General features: G+C 42.1%; 1 protein-coding gene across 4 annotated transcripts in view; it reads left to right on the forward strand.

Moving 5' to 3' along the window:
• Positions 1–25,459, forward strand: part of STX8 (syntaxin 8) — a 272,833-nt gene that overhangs the window by 213,957 nt on the left and 33,417 nt on the right. For all 4 annotated transcript variants that reach the window (XM_083148397.1, XM_083148396.1, XM_083148395.1 and 1 more), the window contains one exon: positions 18,002–18,103. In XM_083148397.1, the coding sequence (XP_083004523.1) occupies positions 18,002–18,103 (102 nt within the window). The remainder of the gene's footprint in view (positions 1–18,001; positions 18,104–25,459) is intronic.

The raw sequence follows: 25,459 nt of genomic DNA on the forward strand, positions 1-25,459 counted from the left end.
CTCACTGACGCTGTATGCACACGCCAGTTAAAATATCAATGAGGTTTCCCATTCAACCAACAAGTATTCACTTCTGGAAAACTTCATATCCTTCACGATCACTCAGAACTTTCAACATTCTGTGCCAACCTGGGGATTCCAGAACCTACGCTCCCCCCCTTGGGACCTACCAATACCATTAATTGATACACCAGAACGTCCTAAAGGACTACATCCATGGCAGGAAACACGGAACTCCAGGAAAAACAAGACCTCTTCTTTTGGTTTACACAGTGAAATCACCTGAGGAAACAGGCCTCCTCTTGATTGGACTTTCTTTTCACTGATTGGCGAGATCAGCGCCACTTACTATATGGTGAGACCTGCCCAATTATATGCCTTTATTTGTTCGTTGACACCTATGATATAGATTAGGAGACCTAGACATCCAATGTCTTCTACCAAACAGCTAATTGTTAGTTTCTCTTGTTCTTTGTATACTTGTGACTTTCGATAGAACATGGTTTATATTTTTCAATATGTTTGATAATTACTAGATTGTTATATTTAGCCTATAGCAGTCCATACTAGCGGACCCCCATTATTCCCCCACTCTTAGTTTTACCACCCACTGAGAGGCTGGTTCCTGAATAACCATCTTCTCCGATGCAGGAATGCTATGCATATGTTTATATGTTTCTATTTCTTACTGATCTTTACCTGTTTCTCTTTCTGTTTCCATTCTTCTCTTACACCATCCTGGGCTACCTCAACCATGCTCCCCTCTCCAACTCCACATGACGCACCATAATACTTTAAAAATTGTTTCCATTAGTGCAATAATAAATAAATAAATAAAAGTAAAGGGGTGGCCATACTATTCTCTAAAACATTGCAGGTAACTGACATAATTTCCGGAGGTAGCGCTGAGGAGCTCCATATCTTGGTGTCTTTAACTGACATAATAGTCCATATGATAGTTGCAAATTATTGTATGTGATATGTCTTTGCTTTTCAATAAAAATGGAATAAAAAAAAAAAAAGAAAATCTTATTTAGGTACTCACAGCCTCCGTACACCGCTACCCCCTTCCCGGTCCTCGAGGTGAACAGATGGCGCAACACAGGTACAGTACAGCAGACCGCAGCAGAGGTTGTGTGCGGATCCCGCCCAACCTATATATTGACAGCAGGATTCTGCGGTCCAGAGGTTGGGCTCCCCATTGCTGTAAACGCGAGGCCGACATACCTGTTTACACTGAGTGCCCTGGGAAAGTGTGGGTGACCTGCGGCCAGTGGTGGCAGAATTTAAAAATAAGATTCAAAAGAATGAAAACTCCAGCCAATCAACGGCCAGCCTGTCTTTTGAATTTTTTTTTAAAATTCTGCTGCCACTGGCCACAGGTCGGCTCAGCGCTTCCAGAACATTGTGACTGCCCACCCCATTGTGATGCTGCAAGTTCACCCACACCACCTGGTATTTTTTTTTTTCTAGGAGTTTACAAGGGATAAATCGAATTTGATTTATCCTGTGTACAAAATGGCACATCAAGTGCCAAATCGTCAGAGAGCTCTCCCGGGTAGCTGTTGGGGGAGCTCAGGGGTTATACATGTTGTTGCATCAGCAGTCCTAAATCTCAAATAAACAATGCTGACTGAACCAAAAGATTTGGTGCTGCTGATGTCACACCGCCACATCGCAGTTGGTCATGGCATGGGCTTAGTCTGAGTCACCTAGAAGAGCCCGGCACTGGGCAATTCTGAATCAGTCTTGATCAGTCCAGGGACCCCAGCAGAGGCAACACTGTGTCACCTATCCGATTACATAAGGTGTGTGTGCAGGGCTGCCATACAGAATTTTGTGGACGAGACCCATTTCCAGTAAGGGCCCCGCCCCCCTCCTCACTTGACTTACTATAACCCGGCTCCTGCCCCCCCATCTTCTATTCCACTGAGTTGCAGCCCGGAGGTCCCGGAGCACAGGCTTCTTCAACTCAGGAACTAAAATGCAGCACCGCCTGGTGAGCCAATCAGAGCTTGGGTACTGGCCGCCGCTCTGATTGGCTGCTGGTATGCGAGCAGTCATTAGCTCAAAAGCCGGTGCAGCATTTTCATTGGCCACCGGCGTCCTGGGTTAAATAAGCCTGCACTCTGGGACCTGCTTTGTTCAGCGCACTGAGCACAGCGGAGGCAGTCGGGGGGGTTCCAGTGGGTAGAATGAGCTGCCCGGCCCTTCCAGTGGCCGGTGCCCGGGACAGATTTGAGCCGACGTGCCCTACCATCCACTAGGGCGTGGTGGGAGAATAAATTAGTGTGCCGAGCATAGCGAAGCACCATGCCCGAAGCATGGTGAGCACAGCGAGCCATGCAAGGGGACGTGGTGGTACATTTTGTTATCCATGTCGACACGACATGTGCCTACAGGCAGGATTTCATGGCCTACCATCCACTAGGGCGTGGTGGGAGAATCGAATAGTGTGCCCAAGCGTAGTGAGGCACCGTGCCCGAAGCATGGTGCACGGTTGCGGTGGTATGTTTTAGTGTTTATGTTGACTGTGTCGACATAAGGTAAAATAAAAAATATAAAAATAACATGTCGACCTTTTCACTGCCAACCCTGTCAACCTTATGACCCTGTCAACCTAAACCATGTCAACCTAGACTCATATCGACCTTCCTACATGTCAACCTAGAGACATGTCGGCCCAAATGCCTGTCGACCAAATGACTGTCTAACAACTGGTGACCAACTGATCCACACCAGTTATTTTATGCTGGGATTTGTAGATGAACAAAAGCTGAAGATCTGGCCTAATGTCTGATATTGGTGTTTCCTCTCATCATCTGTAGGGAGGGTGGTGAAGAAACATGTGCTGCTATGCTCTGCAGTGTCAGCCTGCTCTCTGCAAGCTGTAAATACCCAGACAAGATAGCTGGAATGGCGTTTGACACTGTACAATCTTGGTGTGCATGTACAACAAGCTATTCCTGCCTCCCCACAGCTTCTTATCTCTGTTACAGCACAAGATTTTAATTACAGGACCTGTTATCCTCAGCCAGATAACTGCAATAGGATAGTCCAAATAGTTCTTCTTGTAAATATAGCTCTAGTCTGCACCATATGACTGGGACTTCTGACCACATCTGGAAGAGAATCTGTTCCAGTAACATTAAGGAGTAGTATTTGAGTTGGCACACCGAGGGGGTGGTATATGCCAATTGGTAATAGTTCTTGGACGCCCTTAAATCCTCCTTGAACTAATCCCTCAAGAAATCATTCAATTAAATGTGGCCAAAACTTAACCCTCAACAGGCCAGTGCCGGAAGCAGCTGTTGACACGGATTAAAGCGTCCCCGCCAGTTGGCAGACAATCAGAACATCGAGTTTAGGTCCCTGTTTGTCATGATGTTTTCCGCATTTTGTCAGTTAACACCCCCATTGCCAAAAAACACTGGTACAACACATAAACATGAGTTGTTTATGCAGTTATGAACATTGTAATGTAGTTCTTAGCTGTAGAGCATGTATTTAGGTAATGGTAGAAAACAGATGCTGTTTTGAAAACTTGAGAAGTAGAGAATCTGTGCCTATGTATCTGTTGTGGGACTACAAAACCCAGCATGGCTTGTCTATTGACAATGTCTAAGGCCCCCATCCACTAGTGTGAGGTATCACATGCGATACCCTGCGATCGCACCCGGCGGCTTCCGGGGGACAGGATTGCATCGGGTACATTGTATGCAAAAGGACCGCATTCAATGTATCTCATGCATTCCTAGCAGGAAAAATAAAAAAAAATATTCATGTTAGCTAGTGAGATCTGCGATGCGAATGGGAGCACACCTGGCATCACAATCACACGAAAAGAACCTGCGATGTGCCAGTTTTCATTTGATCCGTCACAGAAAAGTGTTGCAATTGCAGGAAATCAAGCCAAATCGCACTAGTGGATGGGGGCCTTTAAGTTAATAGTAATAATAATGATGATAATGGGGGCTTCTCGCATAGAGTTGGAGCAACAAAGTTGAAAACTCGACCCCCAGATGAATTCAGGGAAATTCTGGGTACTGTTAGTAGTCCTTCTTCAATGGATCATTTGTATCAGAGGTGTGTATCCTATTGCATGGGCACTGGGACTTTTAGTTACTTAACAGTTGAAAAGTCACTAGTCTGTGATGAGATACACTGTACCCTTGGTAATAGATATATTTTATTTCTAATTAAATGGACAAGGGATACAGCAAATCCAGGCCATGATATGATTTAAATTATTCTTAAGGGTTTTTTTTTCCCCCTTAAATTAAGAATTTTATTTGTATTACTTATAAAATGTTTTTTTTTTTCAGATGAGGTATGATAAGTCAACATGCATTATGCCTACATGGTCTGATTGTTGACATTTAGAATGTCTACAGTTTCAGGATGTTTCCATTCAACATGTCAACATTCACAATGTTGACACTTTTGAAAATGTCAATATTGTGAATAGAGACACCTATGTTGTATCTTAAAAGTAACCGTTAAGTGCAAAATGTTAATTTTTTTTTGAATATTGCAAAATTATGTCAGTGTCAACATTGTCAAAGACTTGTTAAATGTTGATATTCTTAACATGTGAGTGCAGGGGTTACCTGACAACAAGAAATGCATGGTACATACTGCAGTAATGCCTGGAAATAGTCTGATCGTAACTGGTTGTGTAATTATTAGAGGTGTGGTTATGTTTCCATGGAAACAGAAATCAACAGAACTTCTAGTTTCTGATTCCTTCCTTTGTATTTCCTCTCTTGTGGTTTGGGTGTAATTTCACACAGAACTCCATTAGAAGCGGGTATGGGATGGGTTGCAGTCTAAGATTCTGATTGGTTGCTCATAACAACATCCCATCTAAAATAGACTCCCATCTTCGTGGGGGCTGTGGCTTGATAAAGGACTACTGTGACTGTTAATCAATAATAATATTAATCTACAGAAGTAAATGGAATGATGTTTGTGTGTGTATGGATGTTTCACGTTGACTCTCGGACGCTTTAACTAATCATCTTTAAACTTTGCACACTATCTTATTATCTTGAGGAATGATCTAAGTTCAAAGATGGGTTTATTCTGACGAGCCCTTAAGGGTGCTGTCATAGTGGTCCATGCTATTTCTGTTGTTTTCAGGCTTTGTGATACTGTATGTCGTTGGAAAGCTTATGATGTTCTGAATACAACACAATAAACAGACTCCCTTTACAAAAATTTTGACAAACTGAAATTAATAATCGACTCATCGGCAAAGTGGTCTGTGAATCGAACACTGTAGATATCTTGGTGAAATCGATCCCCGGTTAGTTATGTTTCTCTTGATTGTTTGCTTATTCATTAAGGGTTTTAGGGATTTTCTATATTTTGTGCAGCAGCTTCTGTCCTGCTGTGGCTAGGTAAGGAAGGTGGATAGTTGGATATCCGCTCTGGCTGCTGCAGCAGCTTTTGCCCTGCTGTGGTTGGCAAAAGTAGGTGGATAGTTGGAGACTTGATGTGCCTCCTGCTGCAGCAGCTTCTGCTCTGCTGTGGTTGGGTAGGGTAGGTGGAACAAGAATTTGCATTACCATGAACTTTCGCTCATCTGTCGAGGCCCAGACAAACCAAACACTTCAGTCACAATAGTGCCTGTCCTTGTCACTAATATGCTTGGTTTGTACATGTACTTTCAATATACACCATAATGGAGGGAGGGCCCAAGAGCTTTTTTTTTTAATCAATTTATAAGAATAATTGGTACTTATGTAGTATCTGGGCTGCCGATTTTGTGATTGTATGCCTTACCTTAAGGCATGGGTCTTCAACCTATGGCCCTCCAGATGTTGTGAAACTACATGTTCCAACATGCATTGCCACATTTTTTCCTATAAGAGCATGCCAAAACTGTCAGGGCATGCTGGGAAATGTAGTTCCACAACATCTGGAGGGCCACAGGTTGAAGACCTGTGCCTTAAGGCATACAATCAGATGCGATGCGATCCGATTTTGCATAGGATTAAATGTTAAGAAGGTCCTGTTCATTTCCCCACTATCCAAGTGGGCATAGAGTTGATTTTATATAGCGTGGCGAGCCCGAAGCGTGGCGAGCGGACGCATATTTCTTAAAAAGTATTCTGTGTCCCCTCGCGGGGCTCGCTACGCTCGCCATGCTTCGGGCTCGGTGGCTCGCTACAGGTTTATATCCAACTCCATGCCCACTTGGATAGTGGGGAAAGGAAAAGGACCCCTTTTTCCCATTGAATTCTATGTTAAAATGGACTCAGACCATTTTAACATTGAATCCTATGGAAAAATCTTGACCATCGCATCGCATACGATTTGGTCGCATGCGATGCGATCCGATCCGATTTTTAAATCGGACGCCCAGATACTACATAAGTACCGAATAATTACAGATTCAAAACATTCAGGGCAGCACAAATCTGTAATAATTTAATAACACTTCTACTCACATATAAAGCTATTAACCATACTGCACCAGCTTGTATCTTTTTGCTTATCACAAAATATCTCCCATCTCGACCACTCCGCTCTGCACAAGATCTGCGTCTCTCTTCTGCACGGATCACTAGCTCCCATTCACAGGACCCATATTACAGGACTGCTCCCATCCTATGGAATGCCCTTCCACACACAATAAGACTCTACACTCTACACTAGCCTCCAAACTTTCAAGTGTTCCCTGAAAACTCACCTCTTCAGGCAAGAGGTGAGTTTTAAGTTCTACACGCATAACCCTCTAAGGCACTTTTGTATTATATAGCTTCCCTTCTGGACTTGTAACTTGGTGGGACTGCTATTATTGATGCCTTTCCTTGTGTTTCCCTCCTATGTCCCTATAGATTGTAAGCTTGCAGCAGGGCCCTCTAACCTCCAAGTCTGTCTGTCGTTACCCAGTTTGTTTTATCTCTGTTTACAATTGTAAAGCGCAACGGAATCTGCTGCGCTATATAAGAAACTGTAAATAAATAATTATGATGCTTTTTGGCTATCTGACTCTTTGGACTCTTCTTCCAGCCATACATGGTAGTTTATTTTTTGATATATAATAATATAAAAACTGCAGTACAGTATAAGTTAAATAAGATTTTTTGTTTAAAATAATTTTTATTGAGATGCGGATAGGAAGGGTATTATCCCTACTGTCAGTATACCAACATTGCAATCCCGGCCGCCAGTACACAGTCAGGGGAGCGAGTGCAACTTCGCAACAGGTTCAATTCTCCCTCTATGGGGTCTCCCCAATAAGGGAGAATATAGCCCCTGTTGGTCAGATCCTGACTGTTGGCCAGTTGAACAGTTGGGATTTTGGCATTTGTATACTGACCGTCGGGATCCCGACCATCGCTCAGTCATCTGGCACCCGATAGGAATTGGCGCAACTGGTTTTACAGTAGCTGAAATCTTTTTAAATTAAATTTAATACCATTAAAGAATGGTCCTAAAGTGGGCTTCAGATGTCTAATATACCCCTTTCACACCGCACCTTGGACTCAGGTAATTACCAAATTTGTGCTGAGTCGACCCAAGTCCGAAGTACAGTGCGAAAGCACCAAAGCTTATAACTCATGTCTACTAACTCAACAATTAGACCCGGATTATAAAAAGTCTTAAACCCGGGTCGCCCATTATACAGAGGGTGACTTGGGTTCCCTTCTTATAACACTGGCTTAATGTGAAAGCATCGGACCCAGGGTTGGTGCCTGGACAGACCCCGCATTGTGATCTGAAAGGGGTCATAGAGTGCAGAGGACATATTGTAGTACTTAGAGGTGGCATTCCTAACCTCAGTCCAGAAGGTGCACCAACGGCGGCGGGGAGTACTTTCCCTTCTCGTCTCCACTTCAGGGAGACAGGTAGGGTTTGAGGGAAGTTGGGGCACCTGCTGGGGGGAGCGGCAGAAGGCAGCACAGAGGCTCCATCGGAATGGGGCGCATGAGTGTCTCTCGTGCGAGCGCCCCCCTTCCAGTGGATGCGGATGTATGGCCAGTGTAACAATGTAGGTTGTAGAGCTATCCAGGCTTTAGCACAGATAGTTAAATCAAAATAAGTTATTTACTAATGAAGTCCCCTGTGCTCAAGCATGGAGATCAAGAGGTTGGGAATGCCTGACTAAAGAGGCCCATACACCTAACCTTCGCTGAAGGGGATTGGGGATAATAAATGTTTAAAAATCCTAATTTATCGATTCCTATGAGGATTTCAGAATCTGGACATTTTAACATCACTATCCGATGAGGTACATCTGGTCAGTTGATGATCGGGGTATTGTGCCCGCAGATGCATGGCCCCTTTTAGAAACATGCAATGCACTGTAAATATAATAAATAGCTACTTTTTCTATCATCATTTACTTTGCAGTTTTGACAGAAATATGTTTGCCCTTAGTAGAATGCAGTGAGAAGTTTCTGATCATTATTTGACTTATCAGAATTGTTCTCACATGTTATAATAAATTTTACCCAAAGACACATATAAGATGTCTTTTTAGAGTTTAGCTCTAATGTAAATATAACCACTTTCCTCGACTTTACTAGTATGAGCTTTCTGGTCACTCATAGGTTATTTATTCAGCTTTAGTTCAAGTGCTGCTTTGAGTACCTCTTTTTTTCGTCCCGGGTGCTAGCATCCATATGAAATGAATGTGACTAGTCTTGGATTTATTTTGTGGAAATATGGTTATCTGGGTATCTATTTATCTGTGGGCAAGAGAACAAAGACTTGTGGGAAAGGCAATCATGTTAATTACAAGTAAACCACTTGCCAACTGCTTGCATCAAGGCGCATAACTGTGACTCATTACCGCCGCAGCTGGGTTGCATCAAATATGTTTACCAAATCTGCAGTTCTGTTGTGTAATGGTAACTTACCAAGTTGGCTACTGATTCAAGTCCAATGATCCCTGCATCCGAGTGCCTGATATTACCCTCCAACCATGTCTCCGTGGAGACAACATCTCAGAGGTTTTGAATCAAAGATAAATTTTGCTCTTCAGAAAAAAAGGAAAAGAAATGATTGCTTTTTTTTTTTAATTGAGTAGTTTTTATTGCGTTTTCCAAACATGCAAGCAACATACAAATTCCAGACAAAGACATAAAGAGCAAATGGCATTTAGTAATGAGCAATATTTTTGAATATACATAGAATGATATATGAATATAGAAAAATTAGAAAGTACTGACTCCCTTTACCACTAAGGATATAACGTATTAGCCCAAAGGCGTCATCTGGGCATATATATCAATAGGAAATAGTGGAGCGCAGTCACAGAGTAATATTTTGAATGGTACTATACAACACCATAGGCGAGAAGCACAGCAAAAATAAATAGTCAGCTGTTGGAATCCCTAAGCCCACTAACTCTAATAACGTAAACCACCCATAAAAACCCAAATCAAACCTCCCATATAACCCCCCACCCTGTAAAACCCACCCCCAACTAAGGCGTACCTGAATCCCATTTACTACCCTTGTAACTTTCCTAAACTATGCTAATCTTAATAAACTCCCTCCCACCCCCCAACATCAGGATATTGATATTGTCGCAAGGATATGCCGAGGGCAATGGACTCAGACCACGGGTGTATATGGTTCGAAACCCAGCTCTCTTATAATTATATCCACTGTTTTTTACACTGGGTACAAAATGTAAAACAGGATCACATATTAGAGAATAAGAATGTTTGCGGCACAAGTGTAAATAGGATATGTACAGCTAAGGCAGCATCAGTAAAATAATGATAATAACAAAGTATAGCATCAATCCGGCCAGTCCTCAAGTCCAAAAAAGAAAGGAGAAGTGGTAATAAGAAATTTGGTTTCAGCATCTCGTGGATAAACTGGGCAACAAACAAGCAAAAGGTCCCAGAGATCTACAGTGTCCAAGGTAAATTTAATTGCAGGATCAGCCAAAAAGGAGCGCATATCCGGAGCTGGTATAGGGGAGAGTAAAGTTCCCAAGTAAGGTGGATATATGCAGGCCACCCTCCATGACCCCCATGTCCTCCACTGCATCCGCAGGGGGACAGGCAGGAGGTGGAGCACCATAGCGTAAATCTTCAAACTTGCGTAAAAGCCTGGTTCACCAGGATTATTTGTTAAATGGATAGCTCCATGGTCTTGTATAGCACACAGTAGATCAGAATATTATTAATACTAATAAAATCAACCCTCAGCTGGAAGATAATCACACAAATGAAAGGCAATGGCTAGCACATCACCAGATATATGCAAAAGGGCCACAGCTTGAGGGGGATCCAATAAAGCAATATTTAGAGGAGCCAAATACAGTAGTGAAGTAATGATGAGCAGACAAGCAGGCTATAACCGTACCCCTCGCTCCAAGTCTCGTCACAAATATAGTCCAGCAGATGCCAAGTAGCCGTGTCAGGAATCAGCGTCTCACTAGAATATAAACCCCACCTTGCAGGTTCCAAATATTCAGGGGTGCCCGCTGAGCCTAGCGTAGACTGGAGTAATTCGTCTAAGGTACCTCAGCCCAGGAGACGGGCAAGCAAGATGGCGCCGACCTCTCTGTGCAGCCAAGCAGCTCGCCTCAATAAAGACAGCTCCCGCTTCTCAGCGCCAATCCACCGGAGGGTCACCAGACGTCTCCACCTGGCAAGAGGCACCCATGTAATCAAATTATGGGATCGTGCTCCAGAAATGCCGGTACCCAGCCAGAGCCACCGGAGTATCTAAAATGGCGCCCGCATTCGAGGAAGAGGACTCATGAATCGCAACAGGCCCAGCCAGTCGTCCAAGTCTCCACGAGAACCACGGGTGGCGCAGGGAGCACAGGAGCAGCTCCGGAGCCAGGAGCGGCAAGTAGAGAGCTTCCGCGGGTCCCAGGCAGGACATATTAAAAGGATAGTGATGGAGCGTTCAGTCCTCGCACCTGCTCACATTGCTGGCCAAGCCCCCCACCTCACTGAACCCCAAGATAAGCTGAATTTTATGTCCTTCTACTCTTACCGCCTAGTGTCTTGCTGCATTAATCCCCCCACCCCACCACTGGTAGCAAAATATAAAAGATGAGCTTGTATGCATAATGGCAATTTACACATCACTATACAGTACTGTTCCTTTTCTACAAACACACTACAAAACAGTTCCCCGTTCTTGCTAGGTATGGGTGTTCTATTAATAATGGCTGCATTCACTGTGTGTATGTGACAGATCCACTTTATGAGAATAGAAGTCTCACATACAGTACACACTGGGAATTTCCCTTCTTCAGACCCATACTGTAAAAGCCTAGTATAAACATTCTAACAAATGATCTAGTTATCAGCACTGTATTTCCTTCAGTCCCTCTGTGCTGCAGTTATTTTGGCAGACTGAACAGCCAAATGGGATCAGCACAGAAACCTTCACAGCACTGAATAATTAGTAGACTGGAGTTGTACAACCAAATATTTTCACTTGATGTATCCTGAACTTGCTCATGAATAATAATTAATTCCCAGTTCTGAAAGGAAAACAGTTAAAATAATGTATATATAACGTTGTGTGTCTAATTTATTGCATATGTTGGCTCTGGGATAATGAAGCAGTATTTGGAGTGGTGCTGTGCCGTGCCCTGGGAGTGTTAATATGGTGGTCTTGGCATAGCTCCATGGAATACACTTAGCATATGGCATATTAGTAGTGGAGGCCATGTGTTAGGTAGCCTTCCCTCATCATATTATGAGCATGTCTCTCATTACCACTTTTTTTTTCTGTGCCTGGAGGTAACTAATCCAGCAGGAACCTTCTCATATTTGGATTTACAGTATTTTAGAACAACCTATGGCAGGCCGTTATATCTAACTGTGTATATGAGGAGACTGTGTGCTATAGAGTTACTGTATGTACAGCTCAACATGTATGCAAATGTACATGCATTCATAGGTGCCGATTCTGTGGGTGCTCAAGGGCCTGAGCACCCACGGAAATTGATGAGCACCCACGGGCCCGAGTCCCGCTGCTGGGCCGCCATATTAACTTGCTAATTTGCGGCTGCAGCACCCACATTACCAGACCCGCCACCTGGGAAACAGTATGCCGGGAAGGGTGTATTCTGTCTGCGGAGTAACTGCACTGTGGGGGCATTTATGTACCTGCACTGTGGGGACATTTATGTATGTGGAACTCTGTTGTCGTAATTTGAATATTGGAGACAACTGTGCTCTGTAATATAAATTGGTATTATTTTGTGGCCACACCCCTTCCCCATGAACCCACTCCTCTATATTTTTGGTTTGAGCACCCACCAGCAAAAATATAAATCGGCACCTATGCATGCATTTGGTGACTGATTAGGATTTTGTTCATAAACCCGATTGTTTTTGTACCAATCCGATGGTTGGGGAACTGTGCATGTGCAGAATGGGTCTTGTATCATGGTTTAACCCCCCTCTCCTCCCTTTTATGTCAGATTTTCTGTGGTATTTGGGGGGCAGGCTGTGGCAACCAATTACATAAATGGGGGGGGGTCACCCACATTCCATAAGTGTGCCCAGGGACTGACAGACCGCTAGCCAGGGTAAGCTTTACCTTATGCAGATGGTTGTGGGCTGCCACCATTGCAGCTGATGGTCGTGATGGTGATCCATTGCAGCACTCAGATCAAGTATGCATTCAGGAGGCATCTGTTACCTACGGACGACTCTTGCTGGATATGCATTTTTATGTATTACCATACATATTGGAACCATGCCCGAGTCCCTTGTAAGCAATGCTGGAGCTGTTATGGACGACTTGCTTTCAACTCTTCAAAAGACCCTGTGCATTTATTCTGAGGTCTGAACCAAAATTAAGGTTATCTGTTTACCGCAAACTTTTCCCTTTGCTGTAAAAAAATTAAGTGCCTCAGCGTTGTCCCTATATTCATTGAGTTATTAGGCTGCCTTCGCATGCTGTCTTACTGTGTTGGAGATAGAACAACATATTTTCAAAAATGTTCATACATTATACCATTATAGTATTGTGAGATGGATTTACAATAACTTCTGACCTCTACCAAAGATTTTGGGCCTCAGTTGTCTTGTGTAACCAACCAATGACCTGTTGTTGAGGACTCTTTTTTGTTATTTGAGGTGAAACTATAGGATGGATGGAGCAACCCTTGCAATATGCTTGTGATGCATCCCACCACTCTCCAAATGCATATAAGTGATTACTAACTTCGTATGCATGGATATTTTAGCAAAGGACAGGTCTTGCAGTAAGAGACATCCCTTACGATGATAGGACTTCTGGGTTTAGGACTCAGAGTTCTATCTGCTATGCGTCATGTGATGCTGGGAGATGCGATAAAAGCTCTTCAGCTTCTATAGGGCACTGCCAATGAAAAGATGGTGTTGACCACTGCATCCAAGCCCCGGAGTCTATCATTCTAGACTTGGTGCATATTGACCATATGGTTATTGATCTATTGACTGCTGATCTAGACACTATCAGCCTATCGGCCGGATACCATAGGTAAGAAAATAGAACAATGACTAAATCCGGAATACTGAAAATCACTTTTGCTCAGAATAAGGCTATTGTGGGTTTTTTTTTCATGTAAATGTATATTTTTGTTGGAAGTACAGGTGGAGAGGCCTATTTTGCCTGTCACAGGCTTCACTCACAGGTGTTTTGTGCAGATTTTAAATAATTTTCTTTGTTATTCCGGAAGGAGCACATGTCTGATCCATTTCTGGTTTTGGTTGGGTAAAGTGGTTCCGATTCCTTCTCTTCTGTTTCTAGATCAGAAATGAGGGTATGTATGATCTTTTTTGTTTCTTGAAGGGACAAGCTGTTGTAATCGGCTGACACCTTCTGTGTATCTGTAGTTGGTAGGGAGTGCTTTCTGCTTTTTACTTTTATATTCTAAACTTTAGGATTGACAGCAAAAAAATCACTGGAGGGTTTGATTGCAAAGATGGACGCTTCCATAATCCCCATAGGGGACAAACAGAACGGTCTTCAGGAATGACAACAGGCAGGATATGCAAACCTTGTTGTAGCTTTCTTCAATAACATTTAAAGCTGAGACTGCTGTCATGAAACGTGTCCTGCAGCCACATCTCATGAAATAAAAATACAGCTTCTTAAAAGACCACTGTTCCTTCAAAATTGCTACAATATTTCCATAAGCTTAAATCCTTAAAGGGACAGAACCACATAAACATTTGGCGTTTAGGTTTACAGATCTTTAGATAAAAAACGATTGTGTTAGAGACCTAAATGGAACTTGGATACTCAGCTGTTTCCTAAAACAACATACACACTGGGTGACTTTGAGCTGAGAGCTGCTCCGTTTACTTATGTCAGCTCAAAAACTACCCCATGTCTGCAGGGCAGTGATGAACGCTGATACACGCTCCCGCATCATCGCTGATCCTCTCCGGGACAATCGCTAAAACAGGAGAAAACCGCTCCTTGTTTATGCATACCGGCATTGCACAACAGGGGGCCCCCAACAAGCCATCACTCCCGTGGCTCCGCCCCGTGACGACCTTTTCCACTCGCGGCGGCTGAAGGTCTTGTAGTTAATTAAAAGAATATAATTTTTTTCAATGTGCTCCAATATGGTGGCTGCATGTGTCCACATACAGGTATCACAATACCTCCCATGTATATAAACCAAGGGAAATATGAAGAAAATTTGACAATACCAACACTTTCGCTGGTGTTTGTCATTGTGCATGTAAATATGTAGTTTGTGTGTGGCTGTCATGCCACAGAAACACAATCTATTGAAGCTTTTGTCATATAGTTATTTTGCTATTTGCCGCCATTGTTGGGGTGGGATGAGGCCAGGATTTTCGTCTGAGGGCAGAGATTTCATGTTCTTTTTGTTTGCATCTTCGGTGGCCAGCTTGAGTGACCCCATAGGCTACACAGCCTGCTGATGGTCTCACAGATGATCCAATGTTGCACCCTATGACACAGCTCGGATCACTAATGCAAGCAGAAGGCGTGACGCCGCCTGTTGCATTTCCATAGAAGTGCTAATCGCTGCTACTTCTATATTAGCAGCAGCATTAGCAACTTCATTCTTCTCTGAATCAGTGCCACTTAAAAGTTACTGACCCATTCTACTACTGATGTTTAATTATGGAGATTTCCGGGCTGTATGAACACATATTGAATTTAAAAGGTGTAGAAAATTCCTTTCGACGTGTAGTACTTAAGTTGCCTGTTGACGACTGTTTCGATTACTGGCTTGTGACCCATTCTGGACAACCAGTTGTGAAAGATTATGGAATAGGGGTTAAGTTGACAACTGTACTGCTGAGGCTTTTGCCAAAAGAACCAATTTAGAGAAAATTGGAGTATGTTTAGCATACCTTTATAAATGTAACCCTATGAGCCCTAGTAATGCGTATATAGTTTTTTAGAAGTTTTGTGCCGCAACATAGATGAAATGATTTTGCTTAATTCCACAGTCTATTTTTGACTTCGAGCTGCTTGCCAACATTTCACCAATCTGGCGGTGAGCTTAAAACAACGTGATGGGATCGCTGTTGCTGGGATACCTGTGTGTATGAATATTGTGTGCTTTTAAAACAATGAGTGAACATACTGGCTAATGTTACATTGAAAACGGAAGGAAATTATTCTAATTAACTTTTTATATGTGTCACTGAAGTTTTTAATATATTGTTTTTGGTTTAACCACATGCTTTGCCCATTTGGATAAATTGCTGCCAGCTTTAGGGTGAGGGTGCCAACTAAAAAAGGACTCCATCAAACGTAGTAACTAACAAGAAAAAAAATCAATGCAAATTAAAATTTCAAGCTGGAAATGTAATTTATTAAAGACTTCTATTACCAAATTATACTGGATTATATTTTTTAAATACTTGCGATATTTGGATGAGTTACCAATTACCAGAATGTAATATTATAGCCAGGGGGTATCCTGTTGAACTCAAAAGAGGGCCGCAAACCTCTGCATATCTGTTTCACCTGTCTCGGAGAGGCAAAATAAACTCCCTAATACAGTAATTGTCGGCTTTTCGGGGACACAGATGAGAAAACACACAGGTTTCACTGAACTTGTGTGTTTTCATGTGAAAGTATTTGACAGAAGATTTAATTGGATTCACCATAAAAATAAAAAATAAGTGAACTATTTTTCCGACTCGATGCATTCCCGCCACTAATTGGATTCCCCTCTAAATTGAAATTCTCATTTACTTAACACTATTGATCCCCACTCTGTAATAGGAAAAGGTTAAAATAGTTTATTCCAACAAATCCAGCTTTGTGGTTAACAGAAGGGTTAAAATAGAAGCTCTCGGCAGCTCACATTGTTTGTATTGTGTGGAGTGAAATATTTGGGTGATGAGAAGTTTTCAGCCCGAAGGGCCCTTTGCACATCCATAGACGTAAATAGGAAAACACTCACCGCCTGACGCAGAACCCAGACTGGACAATTTGGGTGGGGTGAAATACTTTCTCTAAAGCAGGCTGGTAAAAAAATTATTTTACCCACTCTTCATTTAGCTGTTGATATATGCCATTACATGTACTCGGCCAATCTATCTAAGCAGTGTATTAAATTCCACAATTATGTTTTTGTGTAATGGAACATTGCATTGGCCACTTAATTCACTTAGACATACTATTGTTGTGCAACGCATTGTGGGTCTGTCTGGCATCACAAAGGTTAAGAACACTACACTACTGCCGCCCCTCCGCTTTCCCAGTCTCAATCCCTTCAGAATATACAGAAATACTGGTTTGATTTATTTGGATTGCATCTAACTAATCCTCTTATTATTGAAAGCCATACATTTCAGAGTTGAATGTTAACCTCTCCTTATTTGGCCTCCAAAATTTCCATGGGCTTATTATTTGGCGATGGCTCTTCATGCTGATGAGATTTTAGACATTTTTTACTTCAAGATCTTGGGTTCACACATGTGCATTTGTTGGTTAATATGACCATATTAAAATGGCAAGTCTGTGTAACTCACACAATTGTTCCTTGCTGACAGGAGCTTTTTGCAATATCTGGGGTTATTGTATGTAAACTTAAGTCAGTCAGTGATGTGGTGGTTCATCATTTTACTTAAAAAATAAATAAATCACAGTTTTGGTATAATATAAGGAGCTCAGCCCTCCCTTACGGTACTGTGCTAGGCATACATTGCCCACCTAGTCCCAGGGGCTAGGTGTGTGACTATGTAGCATACTGTGGTGTAGAGTACTGTATGTACAAAATAATGTCAGACAGAGAAAATAATCAAACCTTAGAATTAAAAAAATATATATGTAAATGCTGCTGTAAGTCTAGTAGTACTGTTGTTCCATGGCCATTTTTTTTTAAATCCGCTTTGTAATTGCACATTCAGCTCCAGGGACACTGAGGGGAAATGTAGACCGAACACGGCTTCATAAGGATGGTCTTCTTCATGGACGATAGTGTCTGCCTCAATTGTGTTAATATGCTACATAGACGCAAATTCGGACCCCCGGAATACAGCATGGATATATAATGTAAACCAAGCCCTTATAGAGCTAACTTCAGCAATACTATACATGATCTATATTCAGCGATACTGTAGACCAGTGCTCCTCTGTAAAGCATACTGTACTGCATTTAACATAACATACAGTAAAGTAGTTTCATTACTGCACTGCATTTGATTGGAGACCTCACGCATGCGCAATGGTGATTTTTTAAAGCGACATCTGGTTGAAGAACATAAGCATTACACTCTTCGGCATCGCCAAATGTCACACTAACCATGTTGCGCAAAGCTGCGACATGCTGCGGTGCGGATCACACAGCGATCAGACCGCAATAGATAGGCTAGATGAGCATGGTTACATCTGTATATTACTGCAGTAAACTGTGCTTTCCCAGACTGACATGTTTACACACAATGATTGGGATAACTTGCCTCTGTTCCATGTTTCTACTGTTTTATAATCTGCCAAATAGAAAAACAGTGACCTACTGCTACCAAATAATGATAGAAATATATCATATAAATGTATTATTTTTTTCTTCTAGAGATCATCGATGACCTGGCAAACCTTGTAGAAAACACAGACTCGAAGGTCCGCAATCAAACGAGGCATGTGAAACTGGTGGATAAGAAATCAGGGTCTTGTGGTATGTACCCGCAATCCATCAATAAATGTATATAAGGATTAGGCATTATGTATAGGGTATATACGTGCCTACTTCCCTGAAGAGTAGGCAGATCTCCTGCATCCTGCTCATTTTCTAGTGAATTAGACAGCAGGGGGAGATAATTACAGGAATCACTGTGCCTTATTGATGGGGCAGAGCTCAATGGCCTGCAATTATGCAGCGCAAGGGCCACTGTTGCACTCAATGTATTTACCCTGCGGGTATTACGCGTGGCTGTTGTCCATGGCAACTAGAACAGAGAAGGGGTGGGGTTTAACAGATTGCGAGGGGCATAAGATGTGTGTATAGGAGGTCTGCTCAGCATGTGTTTAGTACTGGCTCGTGGCTGGCTGGATGACTATTTGATGCTGTAGCAGCCAGCAGATTAGACACAGGTCACTTCCCCTTCCTCCACTTACTGTCCCATCAGCTGACATAAGCTCCGCCCCCAAACACACACAGGAGCTGATTCTAATGCAGTTTAGCATTCATAAACTTCAATTTGAATTGAAATAATCTGGGTACACATCATCCGATTTTCATGAACGATATGCACAATAACGATATCATCATACATATCATTCAGTGTGTACCCACTGACTGTTGGAAGGTTCCGACAGTCGGAATCCAGGACTGAATACCCCCCTAAATCTCTCTGCGCACACATTAAATTGTCCACACCTGCGTTCCACAGTGTTTTGCTCAGGTGCAAAATTACTTCATTTTTTATTTAATTACAACTCAGAATTCTCCCCATTGTATTAATGGACAGAGCAGGCTATCCCTGATTTAAAGAGGCAGGCAAGAGATAGTTTAGGTGTCGACAAAATGTTGCTTTTTAATTGTTCCGTGCTGCAACTTCTGACTAGTAAACGGTCATTCGGTCGACATGCATGTCAACATGGCTTAGATCGACACATGAAATTGGTTGACATGGCTAAGGGCAACAGGGATGGAAGGTCAACAAAAGCATTAGGTTGACAATGGCAAGTGTGATAGTCAATGTCGACGCAAATTTTTCATGTTCTTTGTTGGTGTTTTTTTTAACCGACATGTGCCGACAGTCGGGATTTCATGCCTTACCCCCCACCCACTAGGGCATGGAGGGAGAATAGAAAAGTGTTTGTGTCCATGGTGACATTCGGTCCAAAAAAATACCTTTTGACATTGCCATTGTCGACCTAATGTTTGTGTCGACCTTCCAACCCTGTCAACCTTAGCCATGTCAACATATTTCTTGTGTCGATCTAAGCCATGTCGACCTTCAGTGGTCAAATTAGTGACCCAATACCCTTCTGGCTTGGGGTCTGGAGAGCAGACTGGGCTTTATGTTCATAAGAAATAACAGTCTATGACTGTAGTCTGACCTCTACTGACGAAGCCAAGCACTGGACACAAGGAACATCCTTCACACTGAGTCAGTGCAGTTGTTGTCGTACAACTTTCAGGTTTGTTACTTCAGTCATGTTTTTATTTTCTTGAATCTGCTCTGTACAATTCACAATTGTATATTATCAGAGTTGCGGTCCCTTAGATCTTGTACTTTCTCCAATAAACAGGGCTGTTGTGATCCTCTTCACTCACTTGCTGGGTTGTGGAGGTAATGCTTTCCGATATTGCAGAATCTGATGGGGAACATACACGTAACATTTATTCTAGAAATACAATCATACATTATTCGGTAATTAGAACATCTAAACTGACAGTTATTCAGTTCTTTATAGAATACAGCATTTATAATTTGTTATTTGAACATTTTGATTGGCCAGTATATGATAACAAATGTATTCTCTATGTGTTGGCAGACCAATTGATACGAATTAAGAGATGTGATTTATTTTACATTACTGCTTTCCACTATTCTACCATTAAACTTCTACAGACAGTCTCCAAATATTCCCACATACAATAGGACTCAGACACATACTACACAGAGGACTCAACTCACACCAGCCACGGGGCTTATTTCATTTTTCAGGGGTGCGTGAATTTATACTTTGTTGTTCTAGAATCGGGTTGCCAGGTGTTTGAAAACCTGCCAGGAATCAGCAGGAATGCCCCCTCCTCCTCATCCCCCTCCATAGTTTTACCAGTCCCCCTCCTCCTATTCTCTTTGAGTACTACAAGCACCATTTTTCTCATAGTTTCAATATGAAAACACAATTGTATAGAAATTGGTCTTTTTAACCCTGTCAGGACTTTCTAACAAAAGGCTATTCTTTTTTTTCTGGTATTGTCTATAATATTTGTTTTTTTGTGTGTTCAATAGAGGTAGCCAACATTGTGCTTTCTCTGCTGTTGTGGAAGTACAAGTCTCTGCATTCATTGTCAGTCCTTGCTGAGACTTCTAGTACCTCAACAGATGAAGTGCCACAGATTACCTAACTTTTTAACATACAGGATCGTGTTAGTTAATGGGTCTCTGGTGGGATAGTGGCTCAGGAAGTTTAGCTACTTCCCAGGAATTCTCTACAGTATTATACAGCAAATAACTCCATGACCCTCAAATAGAGTTGCTATTCTTCACTACAAGCAGATTTAAAGCAGAATTTCACGGGAGATACAATGCATTTGGACCACCCAAACATGTGCTGCAATCCTCTCTGATCTCCCTGTAGATATCTGTAGATATTGTTGTTACCTCAGCTACCAGTGATCTCATGAGTAGGAATCTGAGACGCAATAAATTCTACATGCAGCCAGGTATATTCCTTTTCCATTTTAGTTTACACTGACCAACAAATATTTTTCTGTTAAACGTTCTCAGCCTGATTTTACACAGTTTGTTTCACACGGGTGATTTCTTTGTAAGCCAAGTGCACCGAGGGCAAGCGATGAGGAATCTGAAAACCAAGTAATGCGTGCTCCTGTCGGCCACTAAAGGATTAGAGTGGAAGCCTTCCATTTCAAGAGAGAGGCCAGCTTTTTACAAACCTACAGTGGACAGGGTGACAGAAGGCTAAGTGGATTAAGGCACCAATTTGTTTAGTTTCTTTTGATTCGAAGGAGATCAAGGTCACTTATCCCAGTTTGAGATCAAGGTCAGAGACGAAGGTGGTGGCTTTCAAATGCCAAGGCAAGCCAAGCATCCTACAAAACCGTTGTGATTGTCCTCTCTGGGTGGGCTTTGGCTAGAGACGTTTGGGTATTAGGATTCAAGGGGCTAATAATTTGTTTCTGAGGGAACCCCTGGGAACCTGCCCAAGATAGATGATAAATGGGAGCCAAGCCAGCAGAGAAGCATAACCAAAAGGGTCAGGAGGTTTCTACTAAGCACTAGTTTGATCACGAGAACTTCAAACTCCAATAGGATTTTTTATTCCACAGTTAAGATGCCTAAGCAGTTTTCATGGACGACTTAGTTGGACACTTGTGTCTTTGTTACCCTCAAATATTCAATGAAGAAGTCAGTCTTCATTTGTTGAGTTTTCAGCTTATTCAAGAATGTTTAGAGAAAGTCACTTGAAGCCACTTGTTTGCTAAAACATATAAAATTAAAATATTGTTTTCACAGTGAAAAATGTCAGGATGTAGGGTAATTCAAACAACTGTAATGGACTTTTAAAGTTGGTGAAGTCCCCCGGACAGATAATAGGTGATGAACAAGTGTCTAAGTTTAACAAATGTTTGTCCTGACATACAAATGCCATATTTTGACATTTTTCAGGCCAGATTATAAGAGATTATTTGGTGCAGGGATATTTTGTATTTCAAGATGAGCTCTATAAATCGGTCAGGGGCCTATTTATCATGTCATATTTGCAGCATATCTCCTCTGAACACTTGTTTTGGGGGTTCCCTCAAATATACAGTAGGACCTTTGGAATGTATGAAGCATTTCGTACAGCAGCTGCAGCCTCCATAGTTTTCTACTGGGGATGCAAAGCTGTAATTTTTACCAAGCAGCAGACTTAGGTTTTGTCCCAACAGCTGACACGATAGCCACTGTGGCCTATTTTTGCAATAATAACAGTACCTTCAGGACCTTCCCCAGCAATGGCCACCACACAATCATGGTCAGCAAGCCGCACAAGCGCAGCGCGCCACTGGCTTCTGAAGGAGAAATGTATCACTTTTGCGATCAGTTCGCTTCTTACACATCGCAGTGATGGGCTCCTTTCAAAACCTTTGTTCCTTCATGTGATTCATAGTGTATTCAGGCGATCTAAGACTTCTTAATGCTTAAATAAGGCAATAAGAAATTCCTAATTTCCAAGTCTTAAAACCGAATTGTTAATATACATTCCCTAAGAAAGGAAGTAAGAATTGAGCCCTAACAATAGATGTACAGATCACGCACTGTTGCATAAGGAATGATAATATGTTTTGCTGCATGAACTGTTGGTAGATCATATAAAGTTGACTCATTGTGAGTGGCATGAATTTTGCTTTTCATTTAATAATATGAGATCTTGCCTAAAAAGTGACCTCATGATCTTCAGCTTTTTTTATTAGGAGATTGAGACACAGGGATTGTGCGGAACACATAACATAGTCCAAGCACTGTGCGTAGCCAGAAGCTTGAAGGCATTAGCACCTAATTTTGGGATATCTTGACCAATCCACTCAAAGAAAAGAATGACAAATGTAAATGCTCTAACAGTGTAGAATGTTAAGACACTTCAGTCCGGTTATTTCCTGTTGTGAGTAGTGCTAAGACACAGGCACAATACCAGCTTTAAGGGAGTGTGTTATACAAGACTTTTTACACGCATTGTTTAAGTTGCGGAGCACCGAGTTTGTAGCAAGGCTGTACATTTTGTAAAAAGTGGTCCTCACAAGGCCCCCATGGTCTTTGGATGTGAGACAGTGTTGTGGCATTATTCTGACAGTCAATTCTGTATTTGGCTCCAAATTGTTCTATGGCTGGTTATAATTAATGGCAGACTGACAGAGCAATGCAATTGTTTGGCGCCAATTTGTTTTTGTGCTTAACGCCTAAAAGATTTGGACTGTGCATTGTATAGCATATTAACCCCATCTAAACTACTGGTTTGGGGTCGCAAACCAGGGTCCTTTCCCAGGTTTCTACTCACCACCTCAGGAGGAGGTAGGTAGAAATATGTGCGCCCATGTCATTCACTCCTGATTTGAAGCGCTAATTGAATTGCTCCGTTGGGCACTCGTTACTAACTGCTGCGCTAGAAACTGTTGAATTATTTTGTACCCTGTGTTTGCATCACATAGCAACTGTTGTGACTGTACACTCTATGGACAAAAGTATTTGGCCAAACCTTTTAATTATTGAATTCAGGTATTTTAATCAGACCCATTTTCACAGGTGTATAACATCAAGCACCTAGCAATGTATTCTCCATTTGTAAACATTTTTGATACAAAATTGGTCCTTCTGAAGAGCTCAGTGATTTCAAGTGTAGTACTGTTACAGGATGCCACTGTCGCAATAAGATGGTTTGTTAAATTTCATCCCTTCTGGATACTTCACGGTAAACTGTAAACAATATTATTGATATGTGGAAGCATTTACGAACAACAGCAATTCAGGCCTGAAGTGGAAGACTACATAAAATCAGAGCAATGACTGCTAAGGTGCATGGTGCGTAAAAGCCATCAACACTCTGCTGATTCCATAACTGAAGATTTCCAAAATTCCACCATTATTTCAGTAAGCCCAAAAATTGTGCAGTGGTAGCTTAAAGAATTTGTTTTCCAGGCCGAGCAGCTGCATGTGAAGCTCACATCACCAAGTTCAATGAAAGCATTGGATGAAGTGGTGAATACCACAACAACACTGGGCTTATGGAGCAGTGAAAACATGTTCTGTGGAGTGACGAATCATGCTTCTTTGTTTGGCCGTCAGATGGGTGTGTCTGCGTTTGGCGGATGTCAGAAGAACGTTACCTGCCTGACTCAATTATACCCACTGTGAATTTTGGTGGAGGAGGGATAATGAATGTATGGGGATGTTTTTTAGGGTTAGGGCCAGGCCCCCTATTTCCAGTGAAGGACACTCTTAATGCCAAGACATTTTAAACAATGCTATGCTTGTAACTTTGTGGCAATGTTTGGGGAGGCCCTTTTTTATTCCAACATGCACAAATCAAGCACTATAAAGAAATGGTTTAATAAGATCAGCGTGGAAGAACTAGATTTGCCCGCACAGAGCCCTGACCTCAACCCCAATAAGCGCAGCTGGGATGATCTAGAACTGGGGTAGCCAACCCTAGTCCTCGAGAGCTACCAACATTGCATGTTTTGCAGGTCTCCTCACAGAATCACAAGTGAAACAATTAGCTCCATCTGTGTATCTTTTAAAATGTGTCAGTGATTAATGAGTGCAGCTGTGCAGCAGCTAGGTTGTCTGGAAAATGTGAAATGTTGGTAGCTCTCGAGGGCTAGGGTTGGCTACCACTGATCTAGAACATCCAATGCCTGACCTAATATGCTCTGCAGAATAAATTGTCACAGAAACACTCCAAAAACTTGTGGAAAACCTTCCAAGAAGAGTAGAAGTTGTTACTGCAGCAAAAACCTGGAACTACTCCATATTAAAGTATATGCATTTGAATACAAGGTCATTGCAGCCTCTGTTGGTGTGATTGGTCAGGTGTCCAAATACTATTGTCCATATAGTTTACCAATGCTGGCCATATACAATCAGGGTGTTTACATACACCTAATAGGTACTGTAGGAGGCATTTATAAAGCCATCCCATGAATGTCATTATGGTCATAATTAGAGACAGGATTATATGCAACATAAAAAGCTCGAAATATGCATGCAAATATGCATGAAAAATACTTAAAATATGCATGAAAAGCGTCAAAATATGCTAAATAAAAAATACAAAATAAAGTGAAATTTTATAGTTTTTTATTTAAATCCGCATACAATTAGTAAGTAAGTAGTAAATGACCCCCAGCAGTATACCCCACATAATGCCCCCAGCAGTAAACCCCACATAATGCCCCCAGCAGTATACCCCACATAATGCCCCCAGCAGTATACCCCACATAACGCCCCCAGCAGTATACCCCACATAATGCCCCCAGCAGTATAACACACATAATGCCCCCAGCAGTATACCCCACATAATGCCCCCAGCAGTATAACACACATAATGCCCCCAGCAGTATACCCCACATAATGCCCCCAGCAGTATAACACACATAATGCCCCCAGCAGTATAACACACATAATGCCCCCAGCAGTATAACACACATAATGCCCCCAGCAGTATAACACACATAATGCCCCCAGCAGTATAACACACATAATGCCCCCAGCAGTAAAACACACATAATGCCCCCAGCAGTATAACACACATAATGCCCCCAGCAGTATAACACACATAATGCCCCCAGCAGTATAAC

This window comes from Crinia signifera, chromosome 6, assembly GCF_055691185.1.
Source record: "Crinia signifera chromosome 6, ASM5569118v1, whole genome shotgun sequence".
In the NCBI taxonomy this organism is placed as follows: Eukaryota; Metazoa; Chordata; class Amphibia; order Anura; family Myobatrachidae; genus Crinia; species Crinia signifera.